The sequence below is a fragment of the Lithobates pipiens genome, unplaced genomic scaffold (assembly GCF_037356315.1).
Source record: "Lithobates pipiens isolate NorthernLeopardFrog02 unplaced genomic scaffold, aLitPip1_a1.2 Scaffold_16, whole genome shotgun sequence".
In the NCBI taxonomy this organism is placed as follows: domain Eukaryota; kingdom Metazoa; phylum Chordata; class Amphibia; order Anura; family Ranidae; genus Lithobates; species Lithobates pipiens.
The window spans coordinates 7,701,705-7,717,603 of record NW_027507748.1 but is presented as its reverse complement, the minus strand read 5'-3'; the positions used below and the strand labels follow the sequence as shown (position 1 = coordinate 7,717,603).

At 43.4% G+C, this 15,899-nt stretch overlaps 1 protein-coding gene across 4 annotated transcripts in view; it reads right to left on the bottom strand.

Moving 5' to 3' along the window:
- Positions 1 to 15,899, bottom strand: part of LOC143981573 (uncharacterized) — a 96,195-nt gene that overhangs the window by 33,943 nt on the left and 46,353 nt on the right. For all 4 annotated transcript variants that reach the window (XM_077479536.1, XM_077479537.1, XM_077479538.1 and 1 more), the window contains 2 exons: positions 11,360 to 11,416; positions 3,599 to 3,850 (listed from right to left, as the gene is read on the bottom strand). In XM_077479536.1, the coding sequence (XP_077335662.1) occupies positions 3,599 to 3,850; positions 11,360 to 11,416 (309 nt within the window). The remainder of the gene's footprint in view (positions 1 to 3,598; positions 3,851 to 11,359; positions 11,417 to 15,899) is intronic.

Below are 15,899 nucleotides of genomic sequence, written 5' to 3'. Positions count from 1 at the left end.
ATGCCTGTTTTACCGGCATCCAACTTTTTTCTGTCACTAAACGCCTCTCCAGGCTACATAGTTTTATAGTTAGTAAGGTTGAATAAAGACACCAGTCCATCCTGAGTGAGTGTCTACAATTGTCCCTAACCCTATCCCTGTACATTGCACACTCACATCAATCCCTACCCTCAAGGAGCCACAATCCAAGGTCCTCATTCATATACTAGGGCCAATTTTGGACAGAAGCCAATTAACCTACCTGCATGTCTTTGGAGTGTGGGAGGAAACCGGAGTACCCGGAGGAAACCCACGCAGGCGCAGGGAGAACATGCAAACTCCAGGAAGGTAGTGTCATGGTTGGGATTCGAACCAGCGACTCTTTTTACTGCTAGGCGAGAGTGCTCACCACTACACCACCATGCTGCCCTTACATGAACCATCCGCCCTTACTCAAGATGGGCAGAAATGCTCTGGGGGGGGGGGGGGGGAACTGGAATTTTCAAAGTTATTTCTCAAAAAAATAAAATCATGGAGAGACATGGGTAGCACTCTCGCCTAGCACTAGAAAGGGTCACTGGTTCGAATCCCAACCACGACGCTACCTGCCTGGAGTTTGCATGTTCTCCCTAGGCGGGTTTCCTCCGGGTACTCCGGTTTCCTCCCACACTGCAAACACATGCTGGTAGGTTAATTGGCTTCTGTCCAAACAAAATCGGCCCTGGTATATGGGTGTGAGTTGGGGACCTCGGATTGTGGGCTCCTCGAGGGTACGGACCGACGCATGCGTGTGATGTACGTGTGGAGCGCTGCATAAATTGACGGCGATATATGGGTACCTTAAATGATACAGGGATAGGGATAATTGTAGACACTCACCCTCAGGTTGAACCTTACCAACTATGTAACATGAAGGAGGGACAACAAGCCATGCTGTCCCTCCTATGTCCCTATGTTGTCCCTCCTTCATGTTACATAGTTGGTAAGATACCTGATCTGGAGATACCACAATAACATAAGAGAAAAGCAATCAAACTTCAAAAGAGAAGAGCTATCTCAAAGTCAACTTTCCACCAAAGTAGTGACCCATCACATCATAGCTTGATATAAAATTCCAAACCGATGCAAGTCCAAGCCGCATGATCTTAGGCAAGAGTCATTGATCGGATCAATGCGTTTCGCAATAGCAGCTTCATCAGGATCCACCACATTTAATGACAATGTAAATAACCCCCAAAAAAAAGTAAATAAATGCACATAAAAGTTACAAATGTATGATTTTTTTTGTTCTTTAGATCAGTAGCCATTGACTGCGATGGATCCCAATGAAGCTGTTATGGCGAAACGTGTTGATTCATGACGCTTCCCTAAGATTATATCGCTTGGACTTTGATTTGGGATTTTACATCCTCAAGCTATGATGTGATATCTGTCACTACTTTAGTGGAAAGTTGACATTAATGTATCTCTATTATCTTTTGTAATGAAGTTGATTCCTTGAGGATGTAAAATCCCTAAGACCAAGCCAAAATCTTAGGCAAGCGTCATGAAGCAACGCATTTCACCATAACAGCTTCATCAGGATCCACCGCATTCAATGACAATGTGAATTAAAAAAAAAAAAACAAATTCCCAAATCGTATATAAATTGATATACTTTTTTTGGTTACATTGTCATTGAATACGGTGGATTTTGACGAAGCGGTTATGGCGAAACGTGTTGAATCATGACGCTTCCCTAAGATTATGTCTCTTGGACTTTGATTTGGAATTTTACAGCCTCAAGCTATGATGTGACATCTGTCACTACTTTGGCAGAAAGTTGACATTAATGTATCTCTATTATCTTTTGTAATGAAGTTGATTCCTTGAGGATGTAAAATCCCAAGCCACAATCTTAGGCAAGCGTCATGAAACAACGCATTTTCACCATAACAGCTTCATCAGAATCCATCACATTTAATTGACAATTGATGTGAATAAAACAACAAAAAAAATTAAAAATCATAAATTCCCAAATGGCGAAACGTGTTGATTCATGACGCTTCCCTGAAATTATGTCTCTTGGACTTTGATTTGGGATTTTACATCCTCAAGCTATGATGTGACATCTGTCACTACTTTGGTGGAAAGTTGACATTAAAGTGGTTGTAAACCCTTACAACACACTTTGACCTACAGGTAAAGGCCTAGATTAAGGCTTACCTGCAGGTCCAAGAAATATCTCTTAAACCTACACAGTTTAGGAGATATTTGCCAAAAGACAGGCACCACTGTCTACGGCGCATGCGCCGTAGACAGCGGCGCGCAGGCGCACTGAGCACGCCACTGTCAACGGCGATATGCTGTGAGTGGCGGCTCCTGTGAGCATGCGCGGGAGTGACGTCATCGCGGCTTCATCGAATGACAGCGGCGAGACCCACCGAGAAGATGGATGCTCCAGACTACAGGGGACAGCAGTGACTTCGCTGGCTCCTGTGTCAGGTAAGTGACACATAATGGACTACTATGCGATGCGATGCGATGCATAGTAGTCCATTATGCTTTACCTTTGCAGGGAATCAAAGAGGAAGTAAACCCATCAGAGTTTACTTCTTCTTTAATGTATCTCTATTATCTTTTGTAATCAAGTTGATTCCTTGAGAATGTAAAATCCCAAGCCACAATCTTAGGCAAGCGTCATGAAGCAACGCATTTCACCATAACAGCTTCATCAGGATCCACCACATTCAATGACAATTGATGTGAATAAAAGAAAAAAAGAAAAAAAAAAAAAAAAGAAAAATCATAAATTCCCAAATCTTATGTACATTTATATACTTTCTTTTGGTTACATTGTCATTGAATACGGTGGGTCCTGATGAAGCTGTTATGGCGAAACACATTGACCCATGACGCTTGCCTAAGATTATGTGGCTTGGACTTTTGGGATTTTACATCCTCAAGTGATGTTTGTCACTACTTTAGTGGAAAATTAGCATTACATTTATCTCTAACTTTTCTAATGTTTTTTTTAAAATTTGTAATAAAAGTTGATTGCTTTATCTTATGATATTCGCGGTATTCCCTGTAAGGCACATTGAAAATCCCTTTAGGATAAGAAGCGCTCTGTTCCAGTTGCTGGGGCTTGCAGGAGGCAGACAGCTGTGCACAACCCTTTGGCCAAAATAGACATTTGTGTTGCAGGGGATGCCTAAAATCTGACTTGTATTTCAGCGCAAACTTCTGGGGAAATCAGCGAGCCAATCACAGGAGCAGGAAATGACATTTCTGGGGACGTTATGTGCACCAAGAGGCCTCCAGGTTGTCACATCGCATTGAATGTGATAGAAAATTACAGCAGCTGCAGAAGTTATAAAAACAGGAAAAGGTGACTTTTGATAAGATTGAATTATTTGCCTTGTGTAGCGATCGTTTATACTAGAATATTATTTGCTATGCGTTTTTCTAACAAAAGTGGGAGTTGCCTTTTAATCCGGCTATACCTGCTCTGTTGGGCTCCTGGAACCTCCCGTGGTGCTATACCGCAATTACCGTTTGTATAAACGGAGTGTCCCCCCCCCTCATTGGTCCCCAGCAGACCTCTCCCGTACTCTAGGAGGACAGACCTGGTACCTACCTTCCAGCTGGAAGGTGTTTTTGGTAACACTGCCGTCAGTGGAGTGAATGTCGACTTCATACGTTCCGCTGTCTCCCGGTACCAGGTTTTTGATAGTGACAGATCCCGGCTCCAGAGTGATCTTATTGGTGGTCCACTCAAACTGGGGGACATCACCTTTCTTCCAAACCAACTTGGTCACCGCCTCCACATCGGGCACGGTCAGCGTTACTCGGTCACCACAAGTTTTAATAATCACAACGTCATCCTCCTCTAGAGACAAAACACAAAGAGAAATGTTAGACTTGCACAGCAGCGACAGCTCTTCTAGAGATAGCGAGCCCAATGCCCGAGCTCTCTGCCCCTCCCCCACTCTCTTCCCTCCGACCTCCCCTTCAGTCTCGTGTAGCGGCTCCTCTCCCGACTTCCTCCGATATCACCGCACACTGTAAGCTTCTCCCCATGTGCATTACAAGCTCCAGCAAGTCACACAGAGCCCCGCCCTCATTTCCTGGCTTGAGGATACACCCAGCTAAGGCTGCAACTAACGACTATTTTCATAATCGATTAAATCGGCCAATTATTTTTTCGATTAATCGGATAAAATCATATAAAAAAAAAAAACACGTAATATGCCATTTTTCCATTTATTTAAAAGTAATAATGAAAAAACAGTGTGAGGGTCCTTTCACACGGTGCAGATCAGTGCTGGTCCGCCCCGTGGATATCTGCTTGCACAGCGAGGAGCGATCTCTCCACTGAGCAGGAAGATGACGGGTCCGTCTGCGCTGCGTCACTACGCAGGGACGGACCTGACACAGCGCCGCTCTCCCCTATGGGAGATCGGGTGACGGCAGACCGCAGTGTCCATCGTCACCCCGATCCGATGACGGATGGAAAAATAGCTTTTTCCTCCGTCACACTTTTTCGGATCGGAGCGGGTCGGATGTCAGCGGACTTGTCACCGCTGACATCCGACGCTCCATAGACCTCTATGGAACGTCCGTTCAGGTCCGCCTGAAAAACTGGCAGGCGGATCCGAATGGATCGTCTGTGTGAAAGGGGCCTTACACTCAAACTGCAGAATAAAACACCAATGATGGAGTAACACCATCTCCCCCCCCCCCCCCCCAATAAAATGCAGCTTATTACAAGCATAAAAACATAGTCAGCACATCACTGATGATTTGCACCAAGCTCACCACCGATCAAAGTTCCTCCAAACAGACCGCCGTGATGAGTCCCGGGATGACGCCTATTGCCGCAAATCATCAGTGATATGCTTGTAATAAGCTGCATTTTATTGGGGGGGGGGGGCCTTTACCGCGCATGCGCCACTTCAATGCTATTAACAGCGCATGCGCAGGATATTTCTTTAGCGGTGGAGAAAAATGATGGACACAAACGGAGCGGAGACTTGCTGGGAGGGAGAGATAGAGCGGAGCTTGGAGTGGGGGCGGGGCCCCGTGAATAGCACTGACTACATGTACAGACTGCCCAGAGAGGAGGAAAGTCGCTCCACTGATTAAAGAGGAAGTAATTCCCTGCAAAGGTAAAGCATAATGGACTATGCATCGCATCGCATCGCATCGTAGTCCATTATGTGTCACTTACCTGACACAGGAGCCAGCGAAGTCACCGCTGTCCCCTGTAGTTCCGAGCGTCCATCTTCTTGGTGGGTCTCGCTGCTCCGGCGATGTGATTCGCCAGAGCAGCGATGACGTCACTCCCACGCATGCGCACGGGAGCCGACACTCGTGACATATCGCCGCAATCTGCGGCTTACCCAGTGCGCCGTAGACAGCGGGGGCTGTCTTCAGGTAAATATCTCCTAAACCGTGTAGGTTTAGGAGATATTTCTTGGACCTACAGGTAAGCCTTAATCTAGGCTTACCTGTAGGTCAAAGTGGTTTGTAAGGGTTTACAACCACTTTAACTTCAGGCAACTTACATTGACTTCTATTACAGAAGTCTTTTGTAAGTCGCGCTGAATATATAATATAATCTGCCTTTTTATCAGCACAATCGGCCGATGCCGATTAATTAAAAAATTCCAAATATCGGCCGATATATCGGTCGACCTCAAAAAAAAAAAAAAAAAAAAAAAGTGCCACAACTTTAAATACAATAAACATATAAAAGCAGCTCTAGCAAGTGGAAAGTGAAACACAACATATATAGATATGTGAACAAATATCAAAAACGTAAATTGGGTGAAATTCCTAAGTCATTGGTGTAGATCCCAAAAGCATAAAGGTGCGAAAAAGAAAGAAAGAAAGAAAGAAAGAAAGAAAGAAAGAAAGAAAGGAAGGAAGGAAGGAAGGAAGGAAGGAAGGAAGGAAGGAAGGAAGGAAGAAAGGAAGGAAGAAAGGAAGGAAGGAAGGAAGGAAGGAAGGAAGGAAGGAAGGAAGGAAGGAAGGAAGGAAGGAAGGAAGGAAGGAATATCCTCCTTAAAACGCCACACTCACCAACCTAGAGGAGTCCTCAACTTTTCAGTGCAAGGATCAAGCAAGTGAACAGCCCCGGAATTGATGATGCCAAAGTTCAAAAGATAAAAACGTTCGATGGATACTTGATAGAAAATGTCACACTCCACCGATATAAAAAAAAAAAAAAAAAAAAAAAAAGGAGGAAACCTATATGGCGAAACACCATTAGGCTGTATACAACACCGCACGCTATGGTGCTACTTACAGAAAGGGAGACATAAGAATAAACGCTCAGAACTTCCGCGATCGCTGCTCGTTCAGCGCGCGTTCCATGGAGGCCTGTCTTTGAGAACGCCCTGGAGGAGGGGCGAAACGCATCAGCGTAATTTCCGGCCAACGGCTTAACCGGTGACGCCATTTCCTGCCTCCGTGGAAAGCACGGCGATCACAGAAGTTCTGAGTGTTTGTTCTTATTTCTCTGCTTCTGTAAGTAGCGCCAGAGCGCGCAGTGTTGTACACAGCCTAATGGTTGTCACCATATAGGTTTCCTTCTCTTTTTTTTACCGGTGGAGTGTAGCATTTTCTATCAAGTATCCATCGAATGTTTTTATCATCTTGGGAACTTTTTGCATCATCAATTCTGGGGCTGTTCACTTGCTTGATCCTTGCACTGAAAAGTTGAGGACTCCTCTAGTTTGGTGAGTGTGGCCTTCTAAGGGGGATACACTTTTTTTTTTTTTTTTTTGCATTTCATTTTTTTTTTTGCACCTTTATGCATTTGGGATCTACACCAATGACTTCTGGTTATTAATAATTTTAGTAATTTCACCCAATTTACATTTTTTTTTAATATTTGTTCACATATCTATATATGTTGTGTTTCACTTTCCACTTGCTAGCGCTGCTTTTATATGTTTGTTTGATAATCACAATAGTACACACTGACTGGATTTCATTCAGAAAAAAAAAATAAATAAAAAAAAAATGGTTGCTTATAAAACAGTGATAGGAAAAATAAAAAAAATTCCTAATCCCTTCCCCAAGGTAGCAGTGTTACCATGATGTTATTATGGTAACACTGTACAACCCTGGTCACGGTATATATAAAAAAAAAAAAAAAAAGTTCTTCTTGAAGAATGGTCAAACAGTCCCATAGACACCCTCCTAAACCTTGTGGGCGGCCTTCCCAGAAGAGGTGAAGCTGTTATAGGTGCAAAGGGACAACTCAATATTGAACCCTCCAGACTAAGACTGGCCATAAGCTATACAATTTTCTTATTCAATCTCCTTTAGATTTACCTTCAACTATGTAGTCAAATATAAAATATGATATATCGCTTTAACAGTAATAAATATAAAGTTCAAATTATTGATGGACAGATTCCAGAGAAACGGTCTGAATGAAATCGTTGTCTTGATTCATGAAAGGGACAGAGGGAACCACCACCAACACCCGATATTACCGACTCTTACCGTCAGTGCACATAATACATGCACATAAGATTGAATTGTAAAAGATCATATTTCCAGACTCCTCCTTATCCCAATATACATAGAGGGAACCGTCCAAAAGCCAAAAAGGATTTTTTTTTTCTTATTTTTGCGCTTCTCAATACCTCCTCAGAAAAATTTATTTCCCCAATGGCCACATAAAAAATATAAAAAGAATGGTTTCATTGCGCAGACTTCATGATAAGTCAATTACTCTTTAATAAAAAAAAATGTAAACTCACATTTCAGATGAGATACAAATAGCATAAAAAGTATTAGCAGACGTAAGGGATGGAAACCACTCTCGTGCTCCTTCCAATGTCACAGGTCCCTCATTCGCCCAACGTTTCGTCACGAACGTGCGTCATCAGGGGCATGACCGTGACAATAGAGAGAGAGCTTTATATAAGGATCAATGTTAAAAAAAAAAAAAAAATTATTTTGCAGGTGTTATCTTCCATGTGTGAAGGAAACCGCCATTTCGCAATGTGTATTCCCGCCATGATTAGCGTGTGTTCCATCACATAAAGGATCAATGAAATGAACTAAATACGGAACTTCCGGTCCGCCGTGCGTTCCAATGACCGGAACTTCCGGTTCATCGTGTGTTCCAACAGCCGGAACTAACTTGCAAAAAAGGAAATAAATGATACGCCTCCAGTGTGTCACAATAGTAGTGAACCATCCGCCCGGAATAATAAACATTGCGCCCAAAAGTGGCATGTGTGTGTCGCACTGATAATAAAACATCCGCCCGGAGTAGTAAACAATCCCCCCGGAAGTGACATATGTATGGGCCTGATGCAGAACTTCCGGTCTGCCATGCCTTCCAACGGCCGGAACTTCCGTGCATTGCAGCGGCCGGAACTTCCGTGCATTCCAGCGGCCGGAAACTTCTGTGCATTCCAGCGGCCGGAAACTTCTGTGCATTCCAGCGGCCGGAAACTTCTGTGCATTCCAGCGGCCGGAACTTCCAGTCGGCCGTGGGTTGCCACTCCCCTTATAAGGAATAATAAATAGGCCCCGAGTTGGCTCCACTATTAGTAAACAATACCCACGCCACTCCCCCCCAGGAGTGACATGGGTAAGAAAGCAGAGACCGGAACATTCAATTCGCCGTGCGCTCAGCGATCTGAACTCCCCACTTAGAATGCTATAAATGGAACGCATATTCACCTCGAAAGTACCTCAAACATCTGGGCAAGACTGGAATAGTCCGTGCATCCAGCACACAGGGACCAGAAATTAATTATGGAAAAATATTACCGATGGAACGCACATGCGTTCCAACATGCACTTAAAGCACCCACGATAATATTTGTTTAAAATAGACACCATTCAACATCAATATGGGTGATAAATATAATGCCCATATGATGTCTCATCGCGGGGGGGTGGTAACGATAAAACATAACGTTAAAACTGGACCCCCCCCCCCCCCACAATGGCAGACTGTCCGCCGAGTAATCAGATCCCCTCATCAGTTTACTACAGGGGAGAAAAATAGATATCACAAGGCGGCTGCCATTATGTAAACAGTCCTGGTTTTAAAATACTAATCCTATAAAAGTTGGAGAAAAAAAAAAAAAAGAGAAAAATATAGAAAAATCTCAATTTTTAAAGGGAAAAGAAAAATATATGAAACTAGCAGACAGACAGGATATCTTTGCATTTCTGTCTATCAATTTATTATTTGATTCAACAGTCCACCCAAGGATCGAATGTATTCAACTAAGAGGGAAGACCGTGATCATTAGTCGGAGTCGAGAGTGGTATCCAAGAAAAACTCTAAAAATAAATAACAATACAAATACACAATAAAAAATAAAAATACATACACCCTAAGGCTCGGTTCACACGGGGCGACACGAGGCGACACTACTTGGGAAGCCAAGTCGGATACGACTTGTATCCGACTTAACAGCGCGACTTGGGGCGACTTACAAGTCGCTTCCAGGACAGGGAACTGTACAAGTGAGCTTTCACCCCTTGTGACATCATTCCTGTTCCTGTCTTCTTCCTTGTTCCTGTTCTTGCCTGTTGTTCTGTGTCCAAAATGCTCTCTGTGCGTTACCTCATGTCAGCTGTCCTAACAGCTGGTTTGGCAGTACTGATGGAAGAGGAAGAAGAAGAAATGAAGCGGAGGAGGATGGCAAGAAGACGTCGCTACTGGATCCATCCAATCATTGCCAATCGACATAACAGAGGGCAGTTCTGGGCTATGTATGAGAACTTGCGTAGGTTTGATGACAAGTTTTTCAAGTATACACGGATGTCGATCACAAGGCAAGTACATATGCTGTATGTCATTGTCCACTTTCCACGTCACTTGCCACAAGTTGTGGATTGTCGACCTGCCACGTCCCTTGCCACATGTGCCATGTCACATGCCACGCGACGTGCCGTGCTTGGCACAAGACGTGCCACGAGACCTGCCACGGGTGCCACGGGAAGTGCCACGGGTGCCACGGGACCTGCAACGGGACGTGCCACGGGACCTGCCACCGGACGTGCCACGGGTGCCACGGGACCTGCCACGGGTGCCACGGGACCTGCCACGGGTGCCACGGGACCCGTGGCACGTCCCGTGGCAGCCGTGGCAGGTCACGTGGCACATCAAGTTGGTATTGAAACAATGCTTTTTTGAAGCAAAAACGTGGGGAATACAGTTCAGACACCATTAGAACAGTCAATTCATCTAATGTTCATGTAATTGGAGCTTTTGTTGCTCTGGTGTGATATTTTTGATGGCAGGGGGATCTAGGGGGAGGAACCAAGGACTGTTGTGAAAGGGGGCATTTATGCACCGATTCTCTGTGCAAAAGAAGACCTACAAGACCTAAATTGAACTACAACAATCATGCATAGTGAAGGAGAAAAGACATATAAACTTACTTTTTGCAGAGCGGTCGGCCTGCGACAAGACATCCCAGTCTTCGAAAGAGAGTCTGCAGATCTCCAGCCAGGCACTCTCCCTTTTTTGTATCAACTGGTATGCTTTGTCGGTCTTGGCATACAGACACCTTCTCTCCCTAACAAAGCGTATCAGGGACTCATTGTCCACTGGTTCTCTCCTGTTCACAGCAGACATTTTGGAGGAGAGAGCTCTTGGTCTGTGTGAGTTCAAGATAAGCAGGAAAACGAAACTAATGTGTATGGAAAGGAGGGGCTGCCTGCAGTGGGGGCTGGGTGACTTCCTGTCAAGTAGCCTGCAAGTAGCCTACAGATGAACAGGGGAGGCGACTTACATTGACATGAATGGGTACAAGTCGCCTAGAAGTCGTTTCCAAGTAGTACAGGAACCTTTTTTAAAAGTCGGAGCTACTGCAGTAGCGTATATTAAGACAGCTCCATTGACTATCATTGTTTTTAATGCAGCGCGACCTGGAGGCGACTTGAGGCGACCGAGACCGACCTGAAGTCGGATCGCAGTCGCCCGCAGTGTGAACCGGCCCTAACTGTTACTGATAAATGCATTGACATCCCATTCAATGTTCATGCCAAACGGGGCTTAACACTGGACTTGATAAATCCACTTCGTTTCCAGGCGTGAGCTCTCCCGTACCATGTTACTGTAGTGCAAGGGCCTGCCTGATTGTATACAAACTGAAAGGGCTTAGGTTTGATCTTGTATTATATGGGAACCCCTCATAATGGGCACAGCGGGTGTACAGACCCGGGAACTCAGCACAGGGATGGTGGGAACCCCTCATAATGGGCACAGCGGGTGTACAGACCCGGGAACTCAGCACAGGGATGGTGGGAACCCCTCATAATGATGAAGCAGGATTGCAGGGTCAGGAATTCTGCACAAGGTCCTTACCAATTGAGTTTACAATAGGCTTTAGAGACAGTCACTCACCTTCTACTTTCTTGTACACTACATGTCCTTTCTCCACATCATCTTCTCCTTTTACTCCTTAAAAAAGTTGTAATGAGAAATATTCATCATTAAAATGTGAACTGTCCCCTCTGACATTTACTAGTGAACACCCCTTTAACTTCTCAGATAACTGTCTCAACATGAGATTCTTCTAACTCATTTGTTCTCACACACTTATCTAAAACTTTCACACATTTTCTCAGCATTCCTTCAGCTACTGGAGAAATCATGAACGGTCTCACATCTTGTTATCTTTTTCTCACATTATTTTAGTCAGCTTAGAACAAAGAACAATAGCGTTTTGTCTTGACCAGCTGTAATCCTCTTGATGTCTACTGCGCATGTCTTATTCTGTGTGACGTGTAATTTACTATATGAATCACTTTGTGATAACTCAATACAATTAGTTCTCGAAGGATGCCATGGTGTGTGTGTGGTTTTATTTGTGCTTTGAGAATTGATTCCAGAGTACTCTGAATTTATACAATACATTGGATCTAAAGTCTAAGAGGTTGAAGGGACCACCCTAGACACAGGATTAACCCTTTCAGCACTGGGGGCTCGTCCGGGATGGATGTTTATTTACCCTTAAAGGAAGTGGAAAGCTACTTTTAACGGATTCGGTAAGTTGATTCTATTCTTATTGAGTGAAATTGACTTGCCAGGGTCCAGGTGTCAAGTGCGTGATTTGGCTTCCATCCCACAGATTGCTCTTGGGTTATAGAACCTCTCATAAGTATAGATAAGTTGACCGGTCATGACCTTAGGGGTCATATAGTGTTTTGGGGACACTTGAAAAGGTTTTGGTGACCTTAGAAGAAAAGGTTTTGGTGACCTTAGAAGAAAAGGTTTTGGTGACCTTAGAAGAAAAGGTTTTGGTGACCATAGAAGAAAGGGTTTTGGTGACCTTAGAAGAAAGGGTTTTGGTGACCTTAGAAGAAAGGGTTTTGGTGACCTTAGAAGAAAGGGTTTTGGTGACCTTAGAAGAAAGGGTTTTGGTGACCTTAGAAGAAAAGGTTTGGGTGACCTTAGAAGAAAGGGTTTGGGTGACCTTAAAAGAAAGGGTTTTGGTGACCTTAGAAAAATTTTAGTTTTAGTTCTGTTTGGGACAGAAGTGGTGACTGATGATCAATGTATTGTGTAAACTTTGTGTATGATTGTATAACTTCTTTGCTTTAAAAGTATCACACTGAATGAATTGCGCAGTGTGTATATGTGAACTGCTATTTTGTTTCAAGAACCAAAAGGCATACTTGGGGAGTAGTATTCCCCGAGGTTATAAAGTTACAATTTGGGTAAAGCCATTTTGGGAAAGGTAAACAGATTAATGTACATTGCAAAGTTAATTTCATAGAAGATTTAAATTTGTCTGAAACAAAACAGCAGATCCATGAGCAAGATTGTGCGTTTATTGTATGCCTGAAATACTCTTGAACTTGTTCCAAATTTATTCCATTACAGACTTGAAGTGATTGTAGCTGTATTAGTATAAAAAAAGTATCACGGACAGTACTGTTTTTTTTTAGTTGAGTTATTGTCCGATTGATTCACACCGTTGTCGGATTGTCTGCACCGCTAGGTGACAGTCAAGCACGGTAAATTGTTTTGTTTTCATGGGAAAATGGAATGTACATCACTGCCTAGTTAACTCTTGGGTGGATCATATGGCGGATGGACAGAAAGCCGGTGTTTTGCAATATAGTGTCCGGGCATCATATAGTGTCCGCCCCGTACTGCGCATGCGCAGTTCTGAGCAGACGAAGCTTCGGAAAATCTCCGAAGCTGAACGGCACCTGCGCCTTGAGTTGAGGTGGTAGCTTCACCATCCAAGCGGACATAGGGTTGTAAATATTAGAGGGTCCCTCGCGGGCGAGCTGCGCTCGGCTCTTTTATATTCCTACTCTATGTCCACTTGGATGGTGGGGCTAGAACCTGGACTCACGGCGCAGGCACCGTTCATCCTCGGCAATTTTCGGAATCTGTGTTGCTGTGTACTGCGCATGCACAGTACGCAGCGGACACTTTTGGATGGAGGACCTTATATGATAGGACACCGGTTTGGGTATTGTGCCAATTTTGGATCCATTATTGAGCCAGACTTTCCTGAGTAATCTCAAACCCCATTTAGTGGTCACAGTCAAACAAATGATTACTGAATGGTCAACACTTTCTAGAACTGACTTTGGCAAAGCTCTTTCACAGAAAGATGCAGCAGGTTGTTTTGATATACCAAAGCCGTCGCCTGTCTCCACACAACATTTCCAAGGGAATATGAAGGGAAATTTTAGAGGCAGATTTAGAGGCAGAAATGGAAGAGGGACGAGTCGCTCTAGAAACTGGATGTTTCAATTGCGGTGCTGAGGATCACTGGGCGAGTCAATGTCCTCACCCCACCGCTCCTCAGACTCCCGATTCCAGCTCTGTCCCTAACCAGACACAACAACCACAGGCATCCATCCAACAAGGTCCAACGTTTCCAATCAAATGGGGAAATCAACAACAATGATGGGGCCCGGAGGGTAGTGTCCCAGCTTTTCCTTTTGTCTCAGATGATTTCACTGACAGTCCAATGGTTGTTATTTCAATAAATGGGAGACTCCTCCCCTATCTCGTTGATAGCGGGGCCACTAGGAGTACTATTTGTGAACATCATTTCAGAGGCAAGTGGGAACCAGCGGAACCCTCTTTGGGAATTAATGGGATACTGACAAAAACATATAGGACCCCACCCCTACCAATAGAAGATGATGAAGGGTACACCATATGCTCACATTCTTTTAGGATAATACCAAGGTGTCCTGTAAATTTGTTGGGAAGAGACTTGTTTGGACCACTAGGAATCACAATTAGAACCAACTCTGAAGGAGGTCTAGACATCTCCTCAGATAAAAATCACTATAGTAGCATGCAAGTTAGTCAAAAAGCCTCCAAAATCAATAGGATACCATCGTCCCAATACGTATATAAGAAAAAACTGGGCATATAGCTCAGAACAACCAAGAGGAAACAGCCTCAAAGAGATAAATTTCCAATTGGTTCAGTGGGAACAGGGACTATTGCGGTATCAGAAAATATTGTGAAACAATCGTTAAAACACAATTACATTTTATTATAATTTAATCCATATAACAGATAATACAAAGACATTGCTGTAGCAGAACCACATTATTAAATCCAATCACAGGACCCAATTGGTTCACGTTCTAAACAATTAAATGTTTTACGGAGATACAGGGATGACGCATAAATCCGACCGGTTTCGCGGTACTAAGAACACCGCTTCCTCAGGGAACGTCACTTTTAAACAATCTAGTATGAAAAATATATATGTAAGTATACAATAATATCATACAAAATATCAAGGAGTTTTTTACAGAAAAAAGGAAATAACAATAACAGCAGTAGTGAATAAACAATACATCAGCATTACATTAGAAAAAAACCGGAGCAGGTCTCTGCCTCCTGGCCACTCAACTGTTTTATTTTGAAATTGCTTAAATTTATCCTTACGAGGAATTATTTTTTATTTAATGATCAGTTATTTCTACAAAAGCAGGGGGTGGCCATGGGCACCTCCTGTGCTCCCTCGTATGCTAATCTCTACCTAGGTGCGTGGGAAAGGTTTATCTTTGGGGAGGATACCTTGCAACCATTTCTGGATTCTGTCCTGTGCTGGTACCGTTACATCGATGACCTATTTATTGTGTGGTCCGGTACCAGATCGGACCTTGATAGTTTCATCAAGGTTCTTAATATAAACCAATTTAATTTACAATTCACCTTTACGGCGGACAACAATAACATTTCATTTTTAGATTTAAATATCTTGAAACATCCCTCGGGCTCTCTTACCACAGACCTTTACCGTAAACCTACCGCTGGAAATACGATTCTATATGCCTCTAGTGCACATCCCCGCCCTCTAGTTCGCAGTATCCCCAGTTTTTTTCTAATGTAATGCTGATGTATTGTTTATTCACTACTGCTGTTATTGTTATTTCCTTTTTTCTGTAAAAAACTCCTTGATATTTTGTATGATATTATTGTATACTTACATATATATTTTTCATACTAGATTGTTTAAAAGTGACGTTCCCTGAGGAAGCGGTGTTCTTAGTACCGCGAAACCGGTCGGATTTATGCGTCATCCCTGTATCTCCGTAAAACATTTAATTGTTTAGAACGTGAACCAATTGGGTCCTGTGATTGGATTTAATAATGTGGTTCTGCTACAGCAATGTCTTTGTATTATCTGTTATATGGATTAAATTATAATAAAATGTAATTGTGTTTTAACGATTGTTTCACAATATTTTCTGATACCGCAATAGTCCCTGTTCCCACTGAACCAATTGGAAATTTATCTCTTTGAGGCTGTTTCCTCTTGGTTGTTCTGAGATAGTAGCATGCAAACCAGGTTCATTGATGCTGTCACAACAAAATAGTGAAGAAGATTTTGAGGATCTAGACCCCCAGGTCTGGTATACATCAGATCTGGATGTAGGACTTGTTTAATGCA